Source organism: Rutilus rutilus (genome assembly GCF_951802725.1).
Source record: "Rutilus rutilus genome assembly, chromosome: 7".
NCBI classification, from domain to species: Eukaryota; Metazoa; Chordata; class Actinopteri; order Cypriniformes; family Leuciscidae; genus Rutilus; species Rutilus rutilus.
In genome coordinates, this window is record NC_140221.1 from 21,636,063 (window position 1) to 21,654,912 (window position 18,850).

Genomic DNA, 18,850 nt, shown 5'->3' on the forward strand with positions numbered 1-18,850 from the left:
TACGTCACACGCATCACACACATGACAAGCGTCGGCCAATAGTGAGCCTACGTGGTGACGTACAACACAGACGCGCTACGCTGTTACACTATGTGAATTCACTCGAGGCCCAGAGAGAAGGAAATTAATAGTCGAATAAAGTCGTTATTTTTGTTTTTTTTGCGCACAAAAAGTATTTCCATCGCTTGATAAACTTAAGATTGAGCCACTGTAGTCACTTGGACTATATTAACGATCTCTTTAATAACTTTTCTGGGCCAGCAAGTTTCATTCCCTTAGAAGCCATATGGAGGAGTGAGACAGCGCTCAGATTTAATCAAAAATATCTTAATTTGTGTTCCGAAGATGAACGAAGGTCTTACGGGGTTGGAACAACATGAGGGTGAGTAATTACTGACAGAATTTTCATTTTTGGGTGAACTAACCCTTTAATATTTTTGTAAAAACACAATTTTTTTTTTCAGGATTTCTTTAGCTTGTTACTGAAAAAACAACATTGTTTTGAAAACAGCTGAACTGCACCTTCACTGTTCTAAAAATGTAGTTGATAGTGTCACACTACATTTAGTTGGTTATTCCGCAACATTGCTGAGTGTTCATGGGTCTGTGAATCTAGGAAATGATCCGAGTAAACAGTGAAATTGTAAACAGTTTGAGGTTCTCATTGTGTTTTACCCTGTGGACTTGATGGAATCTGCCCTTTCGCCCGTCTTTCTATTCGTCCGTGAAACTCAGTCCGACTATGTGTGGGTTGAGCACAGCATTGTGGTTGTACTCTAAAAGCGATGACGAGCACAGCTGTCTCACACAGACACTGTACTGTACGTCACTGCTGGATGCGGTCCAAACCATTACATACCTGTATGTGTAATAGTGTTCACATCACAGAGCTGGCTCACTAAAACAACACTATACATGAGCACCTGTGCAAAACACTCTTGTGGGATTGACTCAGGCTGCTAGAGTATGTAACACGCAGATGTCATATGAACAAAGACCTCGTGTCAATAATGTGCTAACATGCTCAGTGTGACTTCAGACACCAAACTGGCACCCATGAACTTCTGACGTTTCTCTCACAATGCCCTCAGCAGCTAAACATAGCATTAATCCTCATACTCTCCACCCTGATCTGTTGAGCTTTAATGCTGTCTGTACTCCTAAGCCAGTATTTGAGTATTTTTGTTCCACAATGACAAGATTAAAATGTCTCTTTTCTAGAACTCTCTTAGATTATCTGCCTTCAGTCGGTTGCGGCCATTCCTAGGCTGGACAGTGACAGTGAGAGTTTAATGATCTTCAATCTTAATTTATTTCTGGCCGAATCACTTTAAAGCAGAGTCAGCGGGAGGTTGGTTTGTGTGTCCACACACTTTGAGAATGTCTGGTATTTGTTAACATTTATTAACTAGTTTTGTGCTCCGGCACTGTGTCTAGGCCACTGGAGCACTTGCAATGCTTGTGTTTTCCTCATTTGTAAGTTTCCTCATTACTTGTTCTGTTGTATTATCAGCACTCCTCCCTCTCTTGTTCTGTGCATTAAAGCACTTTTTTACTTTTTTGATAAATGTAAAATGTAGCCTATAGTCGGAAGATTTAAATTATATACTTATGTTCACCAAAGCTGCATTTATTTGATCAAAAATACAGTAAAAACAGTAATATTTGCGAAAATTATAATTAATTGTACTTTTATTTATATATATATATATATATATATATATATATATATATATTATGGCAAAGCTGATTTGTTTTTTTTTGTAGCCATTACTCTAGTCTTCAGTGTCACATGATCCTTCATAATCATTCTGATATGCTGCTTTCTAAGAAACATTTCTTAATATTATCAATGTTGAAAACAGCTGTGATGCTTAGGCTAATGTTTGTGGAAACGGTGAAACTTTTTTTTTTTTTTTCAGGATTCTTTCAATCTAAAAACAGCATTTATTTAAAATATTGATACAAGGAATTTGAAAAATGTTTTGTAACATTTTGATCAATTTAATGTCCTTGCTGAATAAACGTATTAATTTCTTTCAAAAAATGACCTGAAATATTCAAATGTTATATGTAGCTTAACCTTGTCCATATTGCACCTTATTGTGACCAAAAAAACACGTTATTTTATATTATTTTAATCATATTTTTGTCTTTTTTTTTATGTTCTATAGTAATTGGAACTGAACTGATCGGAAAAAATAACTGATAAGAATGTAATGTGTACCTTGAAATGCAATGTAAGTTGCTTTGGATAAAAGCGTCTGCCAAATGCATAAATGTAAATGTAATTGGTATAGCAGCTGTTATTATTAGAGCCCAGACCCCAACAAACCAACATAAAAAATGCATGGCATGAACCAATAGAAAGAGGAAACTATTCCTCTTCTGGTACATCCTCTGAAAGGTGACTTTGGTGAAATAAATAGATTCAACTCAATCCCATTGTCATCATGAGAGTATTTTCATCTATGTCATTAACACACTTCTTGGTGTATTTTGAGAACTCCCTCTCATGGGCTTCTAAATGCTCTTCTAAGAGCACTAAATTTACTCTGATAATAAGGTGGCGTGCCAGGACGATTGGATCACAACTGCTGTAAGACCAATTTAACTCATTGTTAGATTATTCTTGTCTTGTTTTCCATCAGAAAGACAAGATTTTCCCTTACTATTCACAGCATTTGTACGGCAGTCTTTCTCATGATGTCAGAGAAAGTAGAATTATGTAATGTAAAGTCCAAAGTGTGAGAACTATGACTTTACTTCTCTCATCCAGATCCAGTTGACTCATCTTGCATGAGCTGTTTTAGTCAGAAGTGAGACAGAAGTGACTCAACCATTAACCCAAGGTTATGTATATCTAAACCTTTGGGGCTTGATGATTGAGAAACTGATACACCTGGAGATTGATTTACCTTTACATGTGTTCAGATTGCAGACTTGATCTATTAGCCTACATTAGGAAGATGTTTTCATATGAAGGTACAATAGAATACAATTGATTAAATTCTAGGTATCCCGATGTTTTTAAGTCTTCACCTCCCTTTCTTTTTAGGTAACTTTAGCTCAACTATTATATAATGTTATATAACATGTAGTACTGCATGCCAAGGAGATAGTTGTAGGCTAATGTTAAAGGATCTGAACAAATAACACAAATAAATACGCTGTTAAACCCCCATGGATGCTCAAATAAGATTGTTCATGCAGTTGTTGCTTTTTTTTTTTTTTTTTAAAGCTGGAAAGCATATTCTGGATGACAACTGACTGATTAAAATAACCTCAGTTTACTCTTCTTGTAAATAACCCTAGCTGCTATAATGTTTGGGCTGTCTGGTGTGGCAATAGTTTACTGTTCTGAGTTTAGAGTGATGTTTCCACATGCGACTGTCGTGTGTCTGCGACTTTTCTCTCTCTCCTGGACAGCTGCTTTTTCCCTCACTGGAGAGAAAACCTCACTAAACAGAAACATAAAAACACTGGCGCCCTGTTCTCCGCTGCTATGGCCCGGCCTTACTGCTTTATTTGACCTTTTATTGCTGTAAAATGTGGTTCGTTGCTAATTTGGTTAGCTCATGCGTTAGGCAATGAATCTGAGACATATTGTTCTTTATTTACATAAAGTTCAACCAGTGCGTTGAATAATGTTTTTATAATTGTCCTTTAGGGGGAGACATTGCTCTTTTTTGAAGACATTACAAGTCAATGGCTTACCAGCTATAAGCATCAACACATTGATCCTTCTCTCTGACATGCTGTACTTCAATCACATTATTAATGGGCACTAATGAACAGTGTTACAAACACTCTTGATTTTTTTTTTTTTTTTTTTTTTTGCTGATATTGATGCGTGTCGTCTAATTGAAAATCTCTGCGCAATAAATAAACATTAATTTCCCATGAAAGTACTGTTGAAATTGAGTCCGTGAATCAAATCAAGAGAGAGAGAGAGAGAGAGGAGAGAGAGAGAGAGAGAGAGAGAGAGAGAGAGAGAGAGAGAGAGAGAGAGAGAGAGAGAGAGAGAGAGAGAGAGAGAGAGAGAGGAGAGAGAGAGAGAGAGAGAGAGAGAGAGAGAGAGAGAGAGAGAGAGAGAGACAGAGAGAGAGAGAGAGAGAGAGAGAGAGAGAGAGAGAGAGAGAGAGGAGAGAGAGAGAGACAGAGAGAGAGACAGAGAGAGACAGAGAGAGACAGAGAGAGAGAGAGAGAGAGAGAGGGTTGATTTGTTGGCAATGGAGGGGTCCTGGGACGGGGTCCAGATCACACGGGCTGCAGCTGACTTTAGAAATGAAACGTCTCCAGGGAGCTGATGAGCCTAGAGAAACTCACTGCCCGTGGACATGTGGAGCATGTTAGCAGCACAGTGACACTGGCAGCAGCTCAGAGCAGACAGGAAGTTCTGGAGACCCCAAAGAACCAAAACTTTAAGGATAGAAATCTGGGCTCAGAAATCTTATTTCTAGACTCAATGTACAGCAACAAGTGACAGCCAGTAACTCCATGATGTTAAATGTTCTTTTGGTTTTGTTTAAATGTACAAATGTGGTTTTGTTTTGTATTGTGTTGTTATAACCATTTTAAGATAAACTAATGAGTAACTGATGAGTAACGTTGTATAAATACAATGTAGCACAACTTGAATCCGCATGCAGGTCAAATCTATTCATTTATGAAACAAATTTTCATAACATTTTCCTTTGTTTCCTTGTGTGTGGGGTGAGCCATTTGCTGGCCTGTTATCAAACTGCATGGCATGATATTCACCTCCAATAAAGCAAATAAATTAACTTTATAGTAGAGTGTGAAGGAAATTTTTTATTTGTATTTAAACATAGCTAATATTCATTTTTCTTGAACGATTAACACGTGTATACTTTTGAAAACTAAATGTCCCTAACACTTGGGCCAAAGTTAGTGTGTGTTGAATATAATAAATTAGGAAACATTTTTAACTCCATGACTCTTGCAACCAGCTGAAGTAAATCCAAATTTGCTTTAGTATACATATATAGAACCACACATATTGGGAACAAAATGATGTATTGAATCATGTCACATTTGCCATTCTGCTGTTCTATAAAAACTGTTGTTGAGGCCAATTCTCTGAAAGAGGTGCGAGATCCTCCGGGCCGTGATTAAAGCATATTCAAAGCCATTGTTTGGAGTCTGTCTGGTTACTGCTGTGCAGCCGGCAAGTGGAGCACTAGAGACCTTATTCGCAAGTGAAAAGGTTCATAAGGGCGAGACGTCGTCCGACTCAGCTGACGTCGACTGGAGATGTGCTAGAGGATAAATTCGTAAGCGTCGACTGGAGATGTCCCAGGTTAACTTAAGTTAGGTTCGTAGGGGAAATCTACCTCAAGACAAAATGCGACAACACAGGAAACTCACCTTGTCAGGTGAGTTTGTTTCATAGTATCTGATTAAATATACACCATTATTCTCCTGAAATCTGTGTGTGTCTGTGTCTCCTGGTAAACCCTACATTATGGAGACAAAATGCCCACACAATAAGGTGGCTATCTGAAATTTATCTGACATTTTTTGGTCCCCGTGAGGAAAACGGCTTATTAATCATACTAAGTGATGTTTTTTGAAAATGTAAAAATGCTGAAAGTATTCTGCGATGGGTTTAGGGGTAGGGTTAGTGTAAGGGGATACAATATACAGTTTGTACAGTATAAAAATCACTATGTCTATGGAAAGTCCCCATAAAACATGAAAACGCAACGTGTTTGTGTGTGTTTACAGTGCACGGGCCTCTTCTTTCTGTTTCTTGTGGTTTGCACTCAGTGTTTGAGATGGGGCTGGGTAGCAGCTGAGGCTCTTTGTAGTGGTTAGCAGCCCTTCAGAGGCCTTGCCCTTCCCTCTGTTTGTCTCACAGATGTGCCCTGACTGAACTTCAAACCGCATGAATTAAAAACACAACATGAGCTGTCTTTATTCACTTATCTTTTAAAGGGTGTAAAAACTCTTGAATAAGTGTGGTTTTAAAAAAGAGCATTTTCCCCCTGTCACAATACTTCCTTTCACTAGATTTAAGTGTATAGCAAACCTGAAGTGTTGTGGTAACTTCAGTATGGCATTTCCTTACTCCACCCTGTCAAATTCCTTCTTCTTGCCACCTAAGCAGCACCAGCTTTATCACACTGGCCACCCAAACAAGAAGCCGTTTCTAGTCCCTTATTCTTGATTGGGAAAGGGAAATCTCCCTATATATGCTTCAGTACATCCGCTGAGGAACAAAGGCCTGTCAGAGGTTCCTTTTCACTTCACACCATATTTGTAAAGATGCTACTGAAAACAGTCAAATCATATGTGGGTTCACCAACCCATCCTGAATTTAAATTGGCCCTATTATGCTATTTTAAAAGCTCCCAATACAATATTCTCCTACAATATTTTACAAAGTTCCCCTGCAATATTTTTTACATGCATTCAAGGTAAAAAAAAACACAAAGTTTCTCATAATAAATATTGCACATCACCCCTTTTCTCACAGTGCTGAAACGGTTAGATACAGGATTCAGTCTCTCTAAACCCCTCCTTTCTGAGAGCCTACTCTGCTCTGATTGGTCAGACGGCCGTATCAATTTCCTTTGGAAATGCATGCAAAGTGGATTTGCTTTCGCAGCACAGAAAACAGTGTCTTCTCGACATGACGACAACAGGAACCAAAGTCTTCCAGGGCTCAGCTGCAACTAGTGTTTGAGGGTGGGTCAAAGTAGACATTGTTCGCGGGCAACCAATAAAGACCATTGGCTGACCATAGGCATTATGCAAAATTGTTACAAACCTATGTAGGTTCATGCAGGAAACAAGAATGGAATGACAACTCGTTTCAGGCAGTTCAGAATCGGTTCTTTCTTTTGGGAGACAATCGTGCATTTTGATCTTTGAAATTTTACAGATTTTGTACATTCATAAACAATTGTCAAACCCTTGTTAAAGGTCCAGAGTGCTCATTAACACATCAAATAAATTTTGTACTTGCTTGCATTTCATGGCCACATCTTCTGCACAATTTTCTGTGGTGATAGTCCCATTCGATAGTTACAGTTGAAGTCCATTATGTGGAGAAAAATCCTGAAATGTTTTCCTCAAAAAAATGAATTTCTTTTCCACTGAAGAAAGAAAGACATGAACATGAAGTTGTTTCAAACCTGTATGAATTTATTTATTTCTAAAGAAGATGTTTTGAAGAATGTTGGTAACCAAACAGTTGATGGACCCCATTGACTTCCATAGTATTTTTTTTCACAGAGCCAAGACCTCTGTGTCCACTTTGCTTTCACAAACACTGAGTACCATTCCCTTGGAGCCCACATTTTGCAGTCTTTTTTTTTTTCTTTTTTTTTTCTTCTATCTCCGTCTTGGGAAAATAACAAATCACGTCTCTGTGTTTCCCATTGTGTGTTCTTGTTTCAGCCGAAAGTGACTCTGGAGTTTGAAAACCTGTGAGTTTGTTATAGTGCATAATATTTAATACGTATTTTCACTTATTGTATTATTTTTGTGTCAATCAAATGTCAATCGGACTTCATTACCTATCAGATTAGGGTCATATAAAGAAACTGAATGGGCTAGTTACACAAATTCAATAGGATACGGTTTTCTTATAGTAACTTAGACTGAAAGACTCTTAATGAAACATCATTAAATTTTCCTTTTAAGGTTGCCAATATCCAAACAGATGCATAAAAAAAGAAAGAAACAAGAATTGTAGTAGAGACCACAAGACGTCTGTATTGTAAATGTAAGTCCTGTTTGCTCTGATTGATTCTTACTCCCTTCAGTGAGAGGAATCTTTGAGTCTGACATTGAACTGTGGCATTTTAAATTATTGAGCATATATTAAAAATTGATACCCTACTAACACGCATTATCCACTGTATGAAATATTTTAGTAGTATGCCTTCCAATAAATGTATTACTTGACCGGTGAAAGGGTCAATAAACCACTGCTTGACAATCACGATGACTAATTGTGTTGAATTTATGAAGCTGGATGCCATCATTATGTGGAAAGTATTAGGCAGACTGCAGTTACCCAGACAAAGCACTGTTCTCATTGTGCGGACAGATGGACCCTTTGTTTCCTATAGTTAAAGGGTAACTCTCGCCAAAATGCAACCTTGGGTGTTTTTGTTCATCTACCCGAGGCAAACTTTCGTTTAAAAGCATAATTAGAATGGAAACTCCACTTTTAAGTTTGACTGTATTCAAAAGGCAATTTGACCGAAAACGAAAATACGGTCAAACTTAAAAGTGGCGTTTCCATTCTAATTATGCTTATCTATATAATGTTGCATTTTGGCGAGATACCCTTTAATGTTCGTATATATTCCAGCTAAGGCAGCATGCAGACACATGTTCCTGAAGCAGTCAAGAGGTTTCATTTGAGGAACTTTACATACAGGTACAAATTAGGGTCTGATATTTTTATATATATAAAGTAATGATATTTATTGAGTTTTTCAATATATTATGACAAAGAAAACAAAAGAGAACAAACAAGAATAGCAACAACTTAAAAAGAGAAAAAGAAACCTAGCTCATACAAACATTCCAATTAAATAAATACTATGCTCAGCTGTTTAAAAAACAACAAAAACCGTTCATATAGTATTTGCATTATTTAGCCCGCTTTACAAATGTATGCAGATTGATTTGTGTGGTTTTGGAATTTTTACAGGAAATAATAAAAAATAATAAATAAATAAACAAACATAAGAATTAACCAGATGCCACAATTAACCGGAATGCCAGAACTAAGCTGTCACTTTATAGGGGCAAGCTTCAGACCAAAGGATGTGGTTTGTGTAGTCATATAATTTCCCATATAATAATAATAATAATAATAATAATAATAATAGCCTAATAATAATAATTTATTCAATTATTTTATATATTTATTTTTAAATTGTTTCTATATATATATATATATATATATATATATATATATATATATATATATATATATGTATATGTGTGTGTGTGTGTGTGTGTGTGTGTGTGTGTGTGTGTGTGTGTGTGTGTGTGTGTGTATGTAGCCTATATATGTATATATGTGTGTATAAAATAATAATAATTATTATTATTATTATTATATTTTTATTTTTATTTTTTCCCGTAACTTGGGTAATAGGGTTGAATCACCAATAACTCAGCCTATTTTGCCATTTATAGAGCCGGATTTCTTGGCCGTATATTTTACGTTTTTTTTTTTTTTATCCCCATTCTGAATGATGTGAAGGCTTTTGCGATTACTGAATAGATATTCGGGTACTTGTTTATGAAGGGCGTGTAGTTTCTCTCTCGCGCTGCTTGTGCTGTAGTGTTGTGAGCTGAATGGTGAATGAGGCGGTACAGTCGGTCCACGCGCGCTGATGCCCTTTTGTGGGGAAAGTCCTGCCATATAGCACAGACACACTCACATCAGGACAGAGGGACGCAAAGAAAGAAACTGCATGTAAATGACCCATTATACTGACGGGATGGAGAGAACATGATTTGAGGGTTTTAAGAAAGTCCTTTTTATGCAGTAGAGAGCGTCTCTTTACTGTACTCACTCGCTTTTGTTGTGGAGGCAAATAGACGCGCGGACGCTTGGAGTGTCGTGTACAGCAGCTGGGCGAGTTTGCGGAGAGAGCTTTCTACTCCTGACTTTATTTTTAGGTGCCTTCAGTTATATTTCATGTTATTTACATCTCATTAACTGTTGTTTCCAGACACATCTGCTCTGTGACGTGAAAACTATTTTCTTGGATACCCTGTTGGATTTGGATGCGTTTGGGTCGTGATTCATATAGCCTACTCGTCAACTTCTTCCTGTCTTCCGATAATGTTTGTCAACTCTCAAGACACATTGATGGTTTGAAGAGCATTGGGAGACTGAACTTTAAATCAGGAGCTTGTATTCATCTTGAATGATGCCCATAGACAGACTCGCTGACATGGAGGAAAAACTTCGTATTTTGGAGGATCTCAATATGATCTACATTCGTCAGATTGCCCTGAGTTTAAAGGTAAAGGTCTTCTCATAATCTGGCTTGATATTTATTCCTCCTTTGGCATCTGAAGTAGGTCTGAATTTTGTTATTTGCCCTTTAATTAAATCAGATATTAAAATGCAATAAACAAATCATACAAACTATTTCTATAGCAAGTGCTTTCCAAATACAATAACTAAGAATACATGTCATTGCTCTGCTATGAAATAAAAAATCTTAGCTTGGCCTAAAGTCAAGATTTAAAAAGTCTGTGAAGATCTAATCAAATACGTTTTGTACTGAGGTGTGAGAGATTACTTAGCCTATATGGTCTTGCTCAGTTTTCCTGTGTGGTGAAGTTGTATCTAAATGCTCTTACAATGACGTTGATGTACAGGGTGGGCCATTTATATGGATACACCGTAATAACATGGGAATGGTTGGTGATATTAAAGTCCTGTTTATTAGTATATGTGAGGGGGCAAACTCCTCAAGATGGGTGGTGACCATCACATATACTAATGTGCCACAAACAGGACTTTAATATCACCAACCATTCCCATGTTATTACGGTGTATCCATATAAATGGCCCACCCTGTACAATGTGTTTGATTACTCATGTTAGTTTGGTGTGTTGTGTTCAGTCTTGGCAGTAATGCTTAAAACAGAGAAGCGGCGGCACTATTTCTCAAATGGTCCTGCTCTGCAGCTGCAATCGCACAAGACAGTCTCATGGGATGAAAGTGTGTGTTGTTGGACCTTATTGCCTGGTTTGTGAATTCGTCGGTGTTCCGTGCCTGAACTCATAAGTATCATGAAAATTTTTTCAAATTAATGTGAGCTCTTTTGCAAGTGCGTCCACTGAGACTTCATTTGACTGGCCTTATCTTTGGAAACATTTGCACACTTGGTGATATTATCATTGTGAACATACAGATACCATATGTTAAAGTCAAGAGAAGCGTGGAAAAAAGCCCCTTTCTTCCTTCAAGACTTTAGTGTTATGTGGCAGAGACCCCTTATACTGATTTACTAAGTAGGCAGTGGTTAATGGTGTACATTTTTAATTTATTACTTAGAAAGCAGGAGGCACAGGATAAACTATATGATAAATATCAAAGTGCATATCAAATACCACTATTTATTTTAAAAACGTCCACGTTAGGCGTCTTTTTGTCCTGCAGCTGTTGTGTGTTAGGAACGCCTAGTATCTCACTGAATGACATGCTGAACACTGCCTCAGCCCCCGTCGCTGCACTGAGCTCTATGGGGTTTTGTGTGGGTGACCAAACTGGGTGGCTTCTCACCGCTCATGCTGAGATCACACCTCACACCTCACTCCTCCAGGGTGCCTGTGCTCCTCGCCGAGTAGACAGATTATGTACTCACTATTCCTGCAATGTGACCCTAAATTTGAAGCCTGAGATAATGAAAGGACATGGAGGCGCTTTCTTTGAGCTGAAGGACATCTTCATAAATTCCTGGTGCATTTAAATACTTCATGGTCATGCATCTCAAAGTTGGCAGTCTTGAGTTCTCAGAAGTCAATTAGCTTCAAGCCTGTGTCAGTTTGAAAGGGACTCTGTGTTTAAATTCAATCGCTCATGTGATCTTCATGTAAAAAGTGAACTCTTTGTATGATCTAGCAAATTGCTGCCCACTGCAGCTTTAGTAATTTGTTTCCTGTAGACAGGTTGGATTCCTTCTAAATTAGTGTTGGACATGAGGACTTGACATGATGGTAATGATTGATTATGAAAACATAATAATTTCATGACTTTTAAATATATTTTAATGCTTAATTTATCATTTTGTGCTCGTTATAGTGGTATCACATAAGTTGCGTATCTTTCAATGGAAGCGATTAGAGATGTGAGGGAGGGGCAATAACAGATATTCATGTGCTTCTATACTGAAAAACAACAGCTATAAATGTTACATTTATTCAGCATGGATGCAGTATTGCTTAGAAGTGACAGTGCAGTTATAATGTTAAAAGATTTCTATTTCAAATAAATGCTATACTTTTGAACCTTTTATTCATCAAAAAAATCCTGAAAAATGTATTACAGTTTCCACAGAAGTATTAGCCTAAACGGCACAACTGGTTTAACATTGATAATAATACAAATATATTTTCGTCATATTTTGGTCTTTGACCTATAATCTTCAAAACCTCTAAACAGTGTCTTTTGGATGGCAGTTACAAGACGTTGTGAACCTCATTGTTGTTGTAAAGATTAATTTAAAGAGGAAAATCTTTCTGGGCTGTCTGACAACATAAAATGGTAGATGATTTTGCTTAGCCAGAGTTTGCTCAAGGGGGTGATATATTCTCCAGTGCTGCGGAGGCAGGAACCTGTGGTTTTCTGAATGATTAGGGACTACTGTTAGCGCTAGCATTTGCAGTCAGGTTTTTCAAGTTTTAACAAGTCCATTTCAGAATCAAGGCAGCCACATTCTTGGCACTACATGAACATCCCTCTGGTGTCCTTCCTTTACGATGTCTCTGTCTCCTGAAAACCAGGAGAACACTTCCCCGGTGTCGTCACAACCTTTTGTTGCTGCAAAACTGTGATTCATAGCCTGCTTGTAGTGATGGGTGATGGGAACAGGAAATAGCTGAGCTTAATGAGAGTAATTGGCTGGTATGATGTCATCTCTGCTTGACACACACTGCCTGACCACACATCCAATAGCATGCTGTAGATATGGACATGTCTTTGTGAGGACTCAGTGATTGCTCAGTCATAGTGCTTAATGTGGCTTGCCCTTGCTCTTCGGTTCCTGCCTGAGGGGTGATGGGTCATTTGGTCACTCTCTCTATATTGCATATGATTCTCAATGCAATCACAAAACTAAAAAACATAAACACTTCTAAATCTCCAACATAACTCAACTTTAAGCACTAACAAGTCTTTCTCTTTACTGAAAAACACATACAATTAATTTCCACATCTACTTTCCTAATGCATCCCCACGCAAAGCATGCTGGGAACTACAGATCCACTGTACAGTTAGTCATGTCAACAAAAATTATTCATGTGGTCCCAACTCAAAATGATTAACTTCATTTTTACCAATTTAAGTGGATTTAAAGGTTGTATCAGTGATTTCAGGCCCCCCAAAAAAGGATCACATTCATAGAATCTTTCCTAACGATCCCAACGGGCTAGCTGCCCGCCCCATAACCATGCCGTCAAAAACCGCGTCTCTGTAGGCAGCCTAGGCTTTGAGATCTGCACACAAAAACAAATAGTGTTCCAACCAATCACCGACAGGGGGTGGGTGTTGTGATGTTTTGTGCTCGTGTACGGCTGCACGCGAAGTCGGAGCTGAGGAAAAAGCTGGCTCAAAACCTCACAACACCCTCCCCCTGTCGGTGATTGGTTGGAACACTATTTGTTTTGGTTTTGAGTGGTTGGTGAAACCAATTGTTTTTGTGTGCAGATCTCAGAGCCTAGGCTGCCTACAGAGACGCGTTTTTTTGACGGCATGCTTATGGGGCGGGCAGCTAGCGGATCGTTAGGAAAGATTAGATGAATGTGATAAAAAAAATGTTGAGCCTGAAATCACTGATACAACCTTTAACATAATCATATTAAAGGTACAATATGCAAGAATTTTGCATTAAAATATCCCGTAATCTCAAGGCCAGTGTTATATTTTGTTAAGTTGATTACTTACAATATCCCAAATGTTTCCAACTATTTTTAAATCGTGAGAAAATTGTGATTTTAACCAAGGAAACGGGGCGTTAGAGCAGGGGGGAGCTGGGAGTCGCCAGTCAATTGCGTCATATCTGCGTTACCCTCGGTTTCCGCTCGTACTGCGTGGAGTCCTGGACAAATGCGGAAGTTGTAGTTGTAGCGTCTATCAAGCAACAAACGTTAGCTTGTTTCTTGCAGTCGTTATGGAACACAATTATTCTTTACCGATTGCAGCTGGTTCTGTCGACAAAGCATGCTTAATTTTATATTTTCCAAATGTAGCATTCGGTAGGCTAATAGTTATGTTTATGTAAGGGAAGTATTATTGCTTTAGATTTGGGTTTAGCTTATTGACATTGTTTATCACGTCTGGTGTTTATGGCCATGTAAATAAATATAGCATGTGTTATACATAAAGATTAATCAGTATTTTGGCAAAAATGTGGGTATGTTCGAATGTACTTTTACAACAATTGTTTAGAACACCTAAAACTGCGCAGCGTTATCACAACAGTGAATTAGACATACAGTAACATCTATGATAACCAATTTAGTATTAAACCTTACTTTTCTTGCGGTTAATTCATTTTAATGAAATAAAAGTGTGATGAGGTTCAAGAGTCAGGAAGGAAGAAGACAGGGGTCGGCGTGCACAACGCGCATTCACCGTGGCAACCGCGACGGCACAAAACAGTTAAAAAATGAGAGCTCGGATCCACCGGTTTTCTTTCTCTGCGTCCAATTTTCTCTTCAGTCTCTCTCTCGTTCCAGCACGCGGCTTAAAAGCGGTCTCTCCACGCGGATCACAGCAATAAGACACAGGTGTTCGTCATTTGCACTTGACCTGCTTGCTCGTCTCTTCTCTCTCCCATTACAGACCGCGCTGAACCACGCCCCCCTCGCCACAAAAGCATGTCATTATTAAAAAAGAACTTAGCCTCATCCATGAACATGATTTTTCGATTCCCGTCTGACTGATTTACATCCACGGTGGAGTTTAAAACGACAGTTCCCATCATTCCACGCTCCTTCACATCGTCATCAAGCTACGCCGTTGTTTGGAATGTAGCGCCCTCTAGCGGCAAAAAATTCTTGCATATTGTAGCTTTAATTTGTGACAAAAAGGTAAAGAATTAAGTTGCTTAAGCACATTTGAACAAAGTACTTTGAACAAGCATTTTTCTTTTCTGAGTGCAGTGCCTCTTTTTCAAAAACATTGTTCTGTTTGTTTGAGCATCCAGTCTAGCCCGACAACAGCAACGCTGGCTCAACCAATATTATTATGGTCTCTTTTCACATTTCTGGGATTGTGAACTTCTATAGAGGTACATGCGAGACCTTAGTAAATATGACCACACTAGCTGTAAACTAATAGAATACTTCTAGAAATCAAAAAATGTTACAAGGACATTCTTTTCAGGATGCATTCAATTGAGCAAAAGTGATTTTAAAAAGGTATTTATACAAAAGTTAGTTTAAAATAACATGGCTAACTTATATTCATTAAAAAATCATGGGAAAATGTTTTATCAGTTTCAAAACTATTAAGCAGCTCAGCTTCAACATTGATAATAAGAAATGTTTCTTGAGCAGCAAATCAACATATTTGAATGATTTCTGAATGATCATGTGACACCGAAGTAATGACTGGTGAAAATTAAGCTTTGCCATTTATTTTATTTTATTTTATTTTATTTTATTTTATATATATATATATATATATATATATATATATATATATCTATATCATTCATTATTTGCCATCTAACAAAGCAATTCACAGTGCTTTAATTCCATGTGACAATTTCTCGAATGTGCTCAAGGGCATTATGATAATCAAGCAACAATGTGATCTTTATATCACTACAGTTCCCTCTCGCCTTTTCTGTGGAATGAGTCAATAACACTCTTTCCGTTCGCACAGCTTGTTTACATGGATCTGTAGCAGATACAGAGCTCTCTCTATACTCTCTCAGCAGTGTGTTTACCAGGGTTCCTCCTCTCAGGTGGATCAGTGTGGCCTTTGTGTGTCCATCCCAGCAGGAATGATGCCTGCTGCTCACGTTAATTTCTTATGGTATGTTGTGCAACTAAAATGACCCTAGAAGAATGTTATTGTGTTAGCACAAGAAAAAAGGACCTCATAACTCTGGCCTCCACCCATGATGTCCTGTGGGTCTTTGAACTCCAGCCAGAGCATGATGAAATTGCTTGGGAAAGGGCAGACCTCTCACCTCACCTAGAAACCCCAGTGTGACCTGAATCCACCTCAGATAATCACCACACATCAGCAGGTACAGGTGTCACATTTGGCCCAATAGTAGACAACTCTTGACGTTTGTTTTTACCTCCCAACAAGTTCTTAACTGTATAATGTGGGATATGAAGTGTCACCGCACCACCCATTTCTTTGTTTGAACATCCACGAGCATTGTCAAATATAACTCTGGAATGCTTAGTTTAAGCTTAGTTTAGCATTTAGTTGAGATGAATGAACTCCAGCGGTGAGCCCGAGCCAAACGTGACTCTCTTCAGGGTTCATAAGGTTAGAGGACATCATTGTGCGCATGCCAGAGCCATTTACTGTGTCGTTTGCCCATTCATCCATAGTAAAACAAGGTCTTCTTTTCAGTCTATTGGTTCAGCTGGAAAGGTGTTTAACTAGCTTTGTTATGGATTGTGAGGTTTAAAGGCTTTTACATACTTAAAACGAAGTTCTTTTTTGTTCTTCGCTTAGGGGTAGATGTTCGAAATAGCTGAGCATACTGGTTTACTGTTATAGGGAACATCGTGACACCATCCACACTGCTGGGAGCAGAGTTTAGATGAATATGTACTGTGCGCTTTCCTCTCAGTAACAAAATTTACACACAACAAAATTGTCAGCGGTGAGAAAACAGCAGTTAAGAAAGCATCTAATCATAGCGATTTGCATATGCCAAGCCGTTTCGAATGTCAGACGAACTGCGCAATGACGTCACAACAGTTCATTCTTCGATTTCGCTTGAAGTATATCAGAGCCATACGATTCAGTGTTATTCATCAACAGATGTCTTTATTGATTTATGTCAAGAAATGTAGCAAGACATGACCACTACTGCTTTGCTTCTTTTCAAATAACCCAGTTCTCAACATACAAACTGGGTTTCAAGGAGTCTTTTTCATGACTAGGCCCTGTATCTACAAGGCTCTGGCACTCCTCATGCCCTCCAGGCGGGGTGGGGTATTGGGAGGAGGGCATAGGCTGGTAGTGAAAGAGGGCATTGTAGTTGGTCACCCACGCCTCAGCACAGCCTCTATCGTTCCTGGCCTGGGCCTTGGTGTAGTCAGGAACAGGGCTGAATGGACACTCTGTGTGCAGGAACCAGCCAAATGCCTCGACTCAAGCCAGCTTCCTTTGGAAAACACCTCCCAGCATTCAGAGTGTTAGAGGAGACCGCCATCTCTCACCCTGTCTGCTTACTTTATTACCTATCCCGTCTTTGCTGCCCTGCTCAGGCTTTCTAGATGTTGTGCTTTTAGAAAATGAGCCTCATTTTTCTAAGATAAGACCTGCTGTTGAATCTGTCGAATCTCCACCATTGGAGTTCAGTTAATGGGCATATATGTTTCTTACAGAATGGAAGATTTTCTGTCTATCCAATTTCACTGACAAGCCTTTCCGTATCAATACATCATAGACCCATGGGTGTTGCGGTATACGCGTTGCCTCTTACACAGAGGACTGTGGGAAAAGGCCTGTTCACAAAATGACCATTATGTGAAAAAATTGTGTGATAAACATTTTAATTTCTTGACCAACATGAACATTTGCTTGTTGTCAATGCGACAGCTTTATTTATTTTTTTACGGAGGGGTAGTCTAATCTCTTCCTTGGCACTATGAATAAAAACTGGTCAACCAATAACATTTGTGCTTTTGGTCACATGACCAGGAACAACTTGGTGGCGCTCACGGACAGACTATTTTGAATGAATGAATGAATGAATGAATGAATGAATGAATGAAGCATTTATATAGCGCTTTCATATATACTACTGTACACCCAGAGCGCTTTACAAACATATCAGGGAATCTCTCCTCAACCACCACCAGTGTGCAGCATCCCTATCACCCAGCAGCCATATCACCCTGTAGCCCAAGACTGGTTGCCCACTGAAGCTCAGCAGGGTTGAGCCTGGTCAGTACCTGGATGGGAGACCTCCTGGGAAAACTGGGTTGCTGTTGGAAGAGGTGTTAGTGAGGCCAGCAGGGGGTGCCCACATAATAAACTTTGTAACCTGTAAGTTAACGCTGAACTGCCTCAAATTTGACCATTAATGACTGACAAAACAAAAATCTCAGACTCTCCCTTTTGAAAAAACCTTGTAACTCCATTTGAGCTTGATTTGGGGAAAATGTTTACAATGTAATGACACACGCAAGTGCCACAATACTTTGACAACATGGTGTTTCATTTTTTCCTAAATAGCGGTTCTACACTAACCTGCAATTTTCACTAGATTCAAAACACGCACCACGCTGGATATTACCTGCCATTCATTTTCATAATACTTTAATGGTTGGTGACATATTCTCGGGAAAAACTCCTGAGATCCAAAAGTTAATGCCAACAACTTACCTATGATGACTTGACAGCTGAGCACGGGCATTTCACTTACGTTGGATGTGTCAACATCACATCAGCATAGGCCGTACTATTTGAATTCATGATTGGTTGACTGCCAAATTAAAATATTAAAAAGAATAGTTTGACAAAATCTGGCAGCCTTTTAGCTGTTATCTAGATGGAAACCTTGTGGATTAATGCATCTTTTGTTAATGTAATGTTTTAACATTCCTTCATCATACCTTTTCAAGTCAATGTGAACAGGTCGGGTATGGGATGGTTTGTTTATATTCTTTTTTTAAATTTTTTTATTTTATTAATTATTATTATTATTTATTATTATTATTATTATTGTGTTATTGGTAAAGAGACATCTGTAAGATTGTAAAAAAAAAATGTTAAATTGTCTTCCAATAAAACTTACTTGACAAAAAAATATATTAAACAATGATAAAATAACGTTAGCAAACGGTTAATTGTAATTGGAAAAAAAAATGTTTGATTTATTTGATTTGATTTGATTTAGTTTGTTTCCAGT

General features: G+C 38.3%; 1 protein-coding gene across 3 annotated transcripts in view; it reads left to right on the forward strand.

The window, feature by feature from the left end:
• The window catches only part of rtkna (rhotekin a), an 82,779-nt gene that overhangs the window by 11,139 nt on the left and 52,790 nt on the right, over window positions 1-18,850 (forward strand). Inside the window, exon 1 of one of the 3 annotated variants that reach the window (XM_084415240.1) lies at window positions 9,893-10,028. The exons of the other annotated variants lie outside the window; for them this stretch is intronic. Coding sequence (XP_084271366.1) covers window positions 9,930-10,028 — 99 coding nt within the window. The 5' untranslated portion in view covers window positions 9,893-9,929. Of the gene's footprint in view, window positions 1-9,892; window positions 10,029-18,850 lie in introns of those variants that run through there. 3 annotated transcript variants of the gene reach the window in all.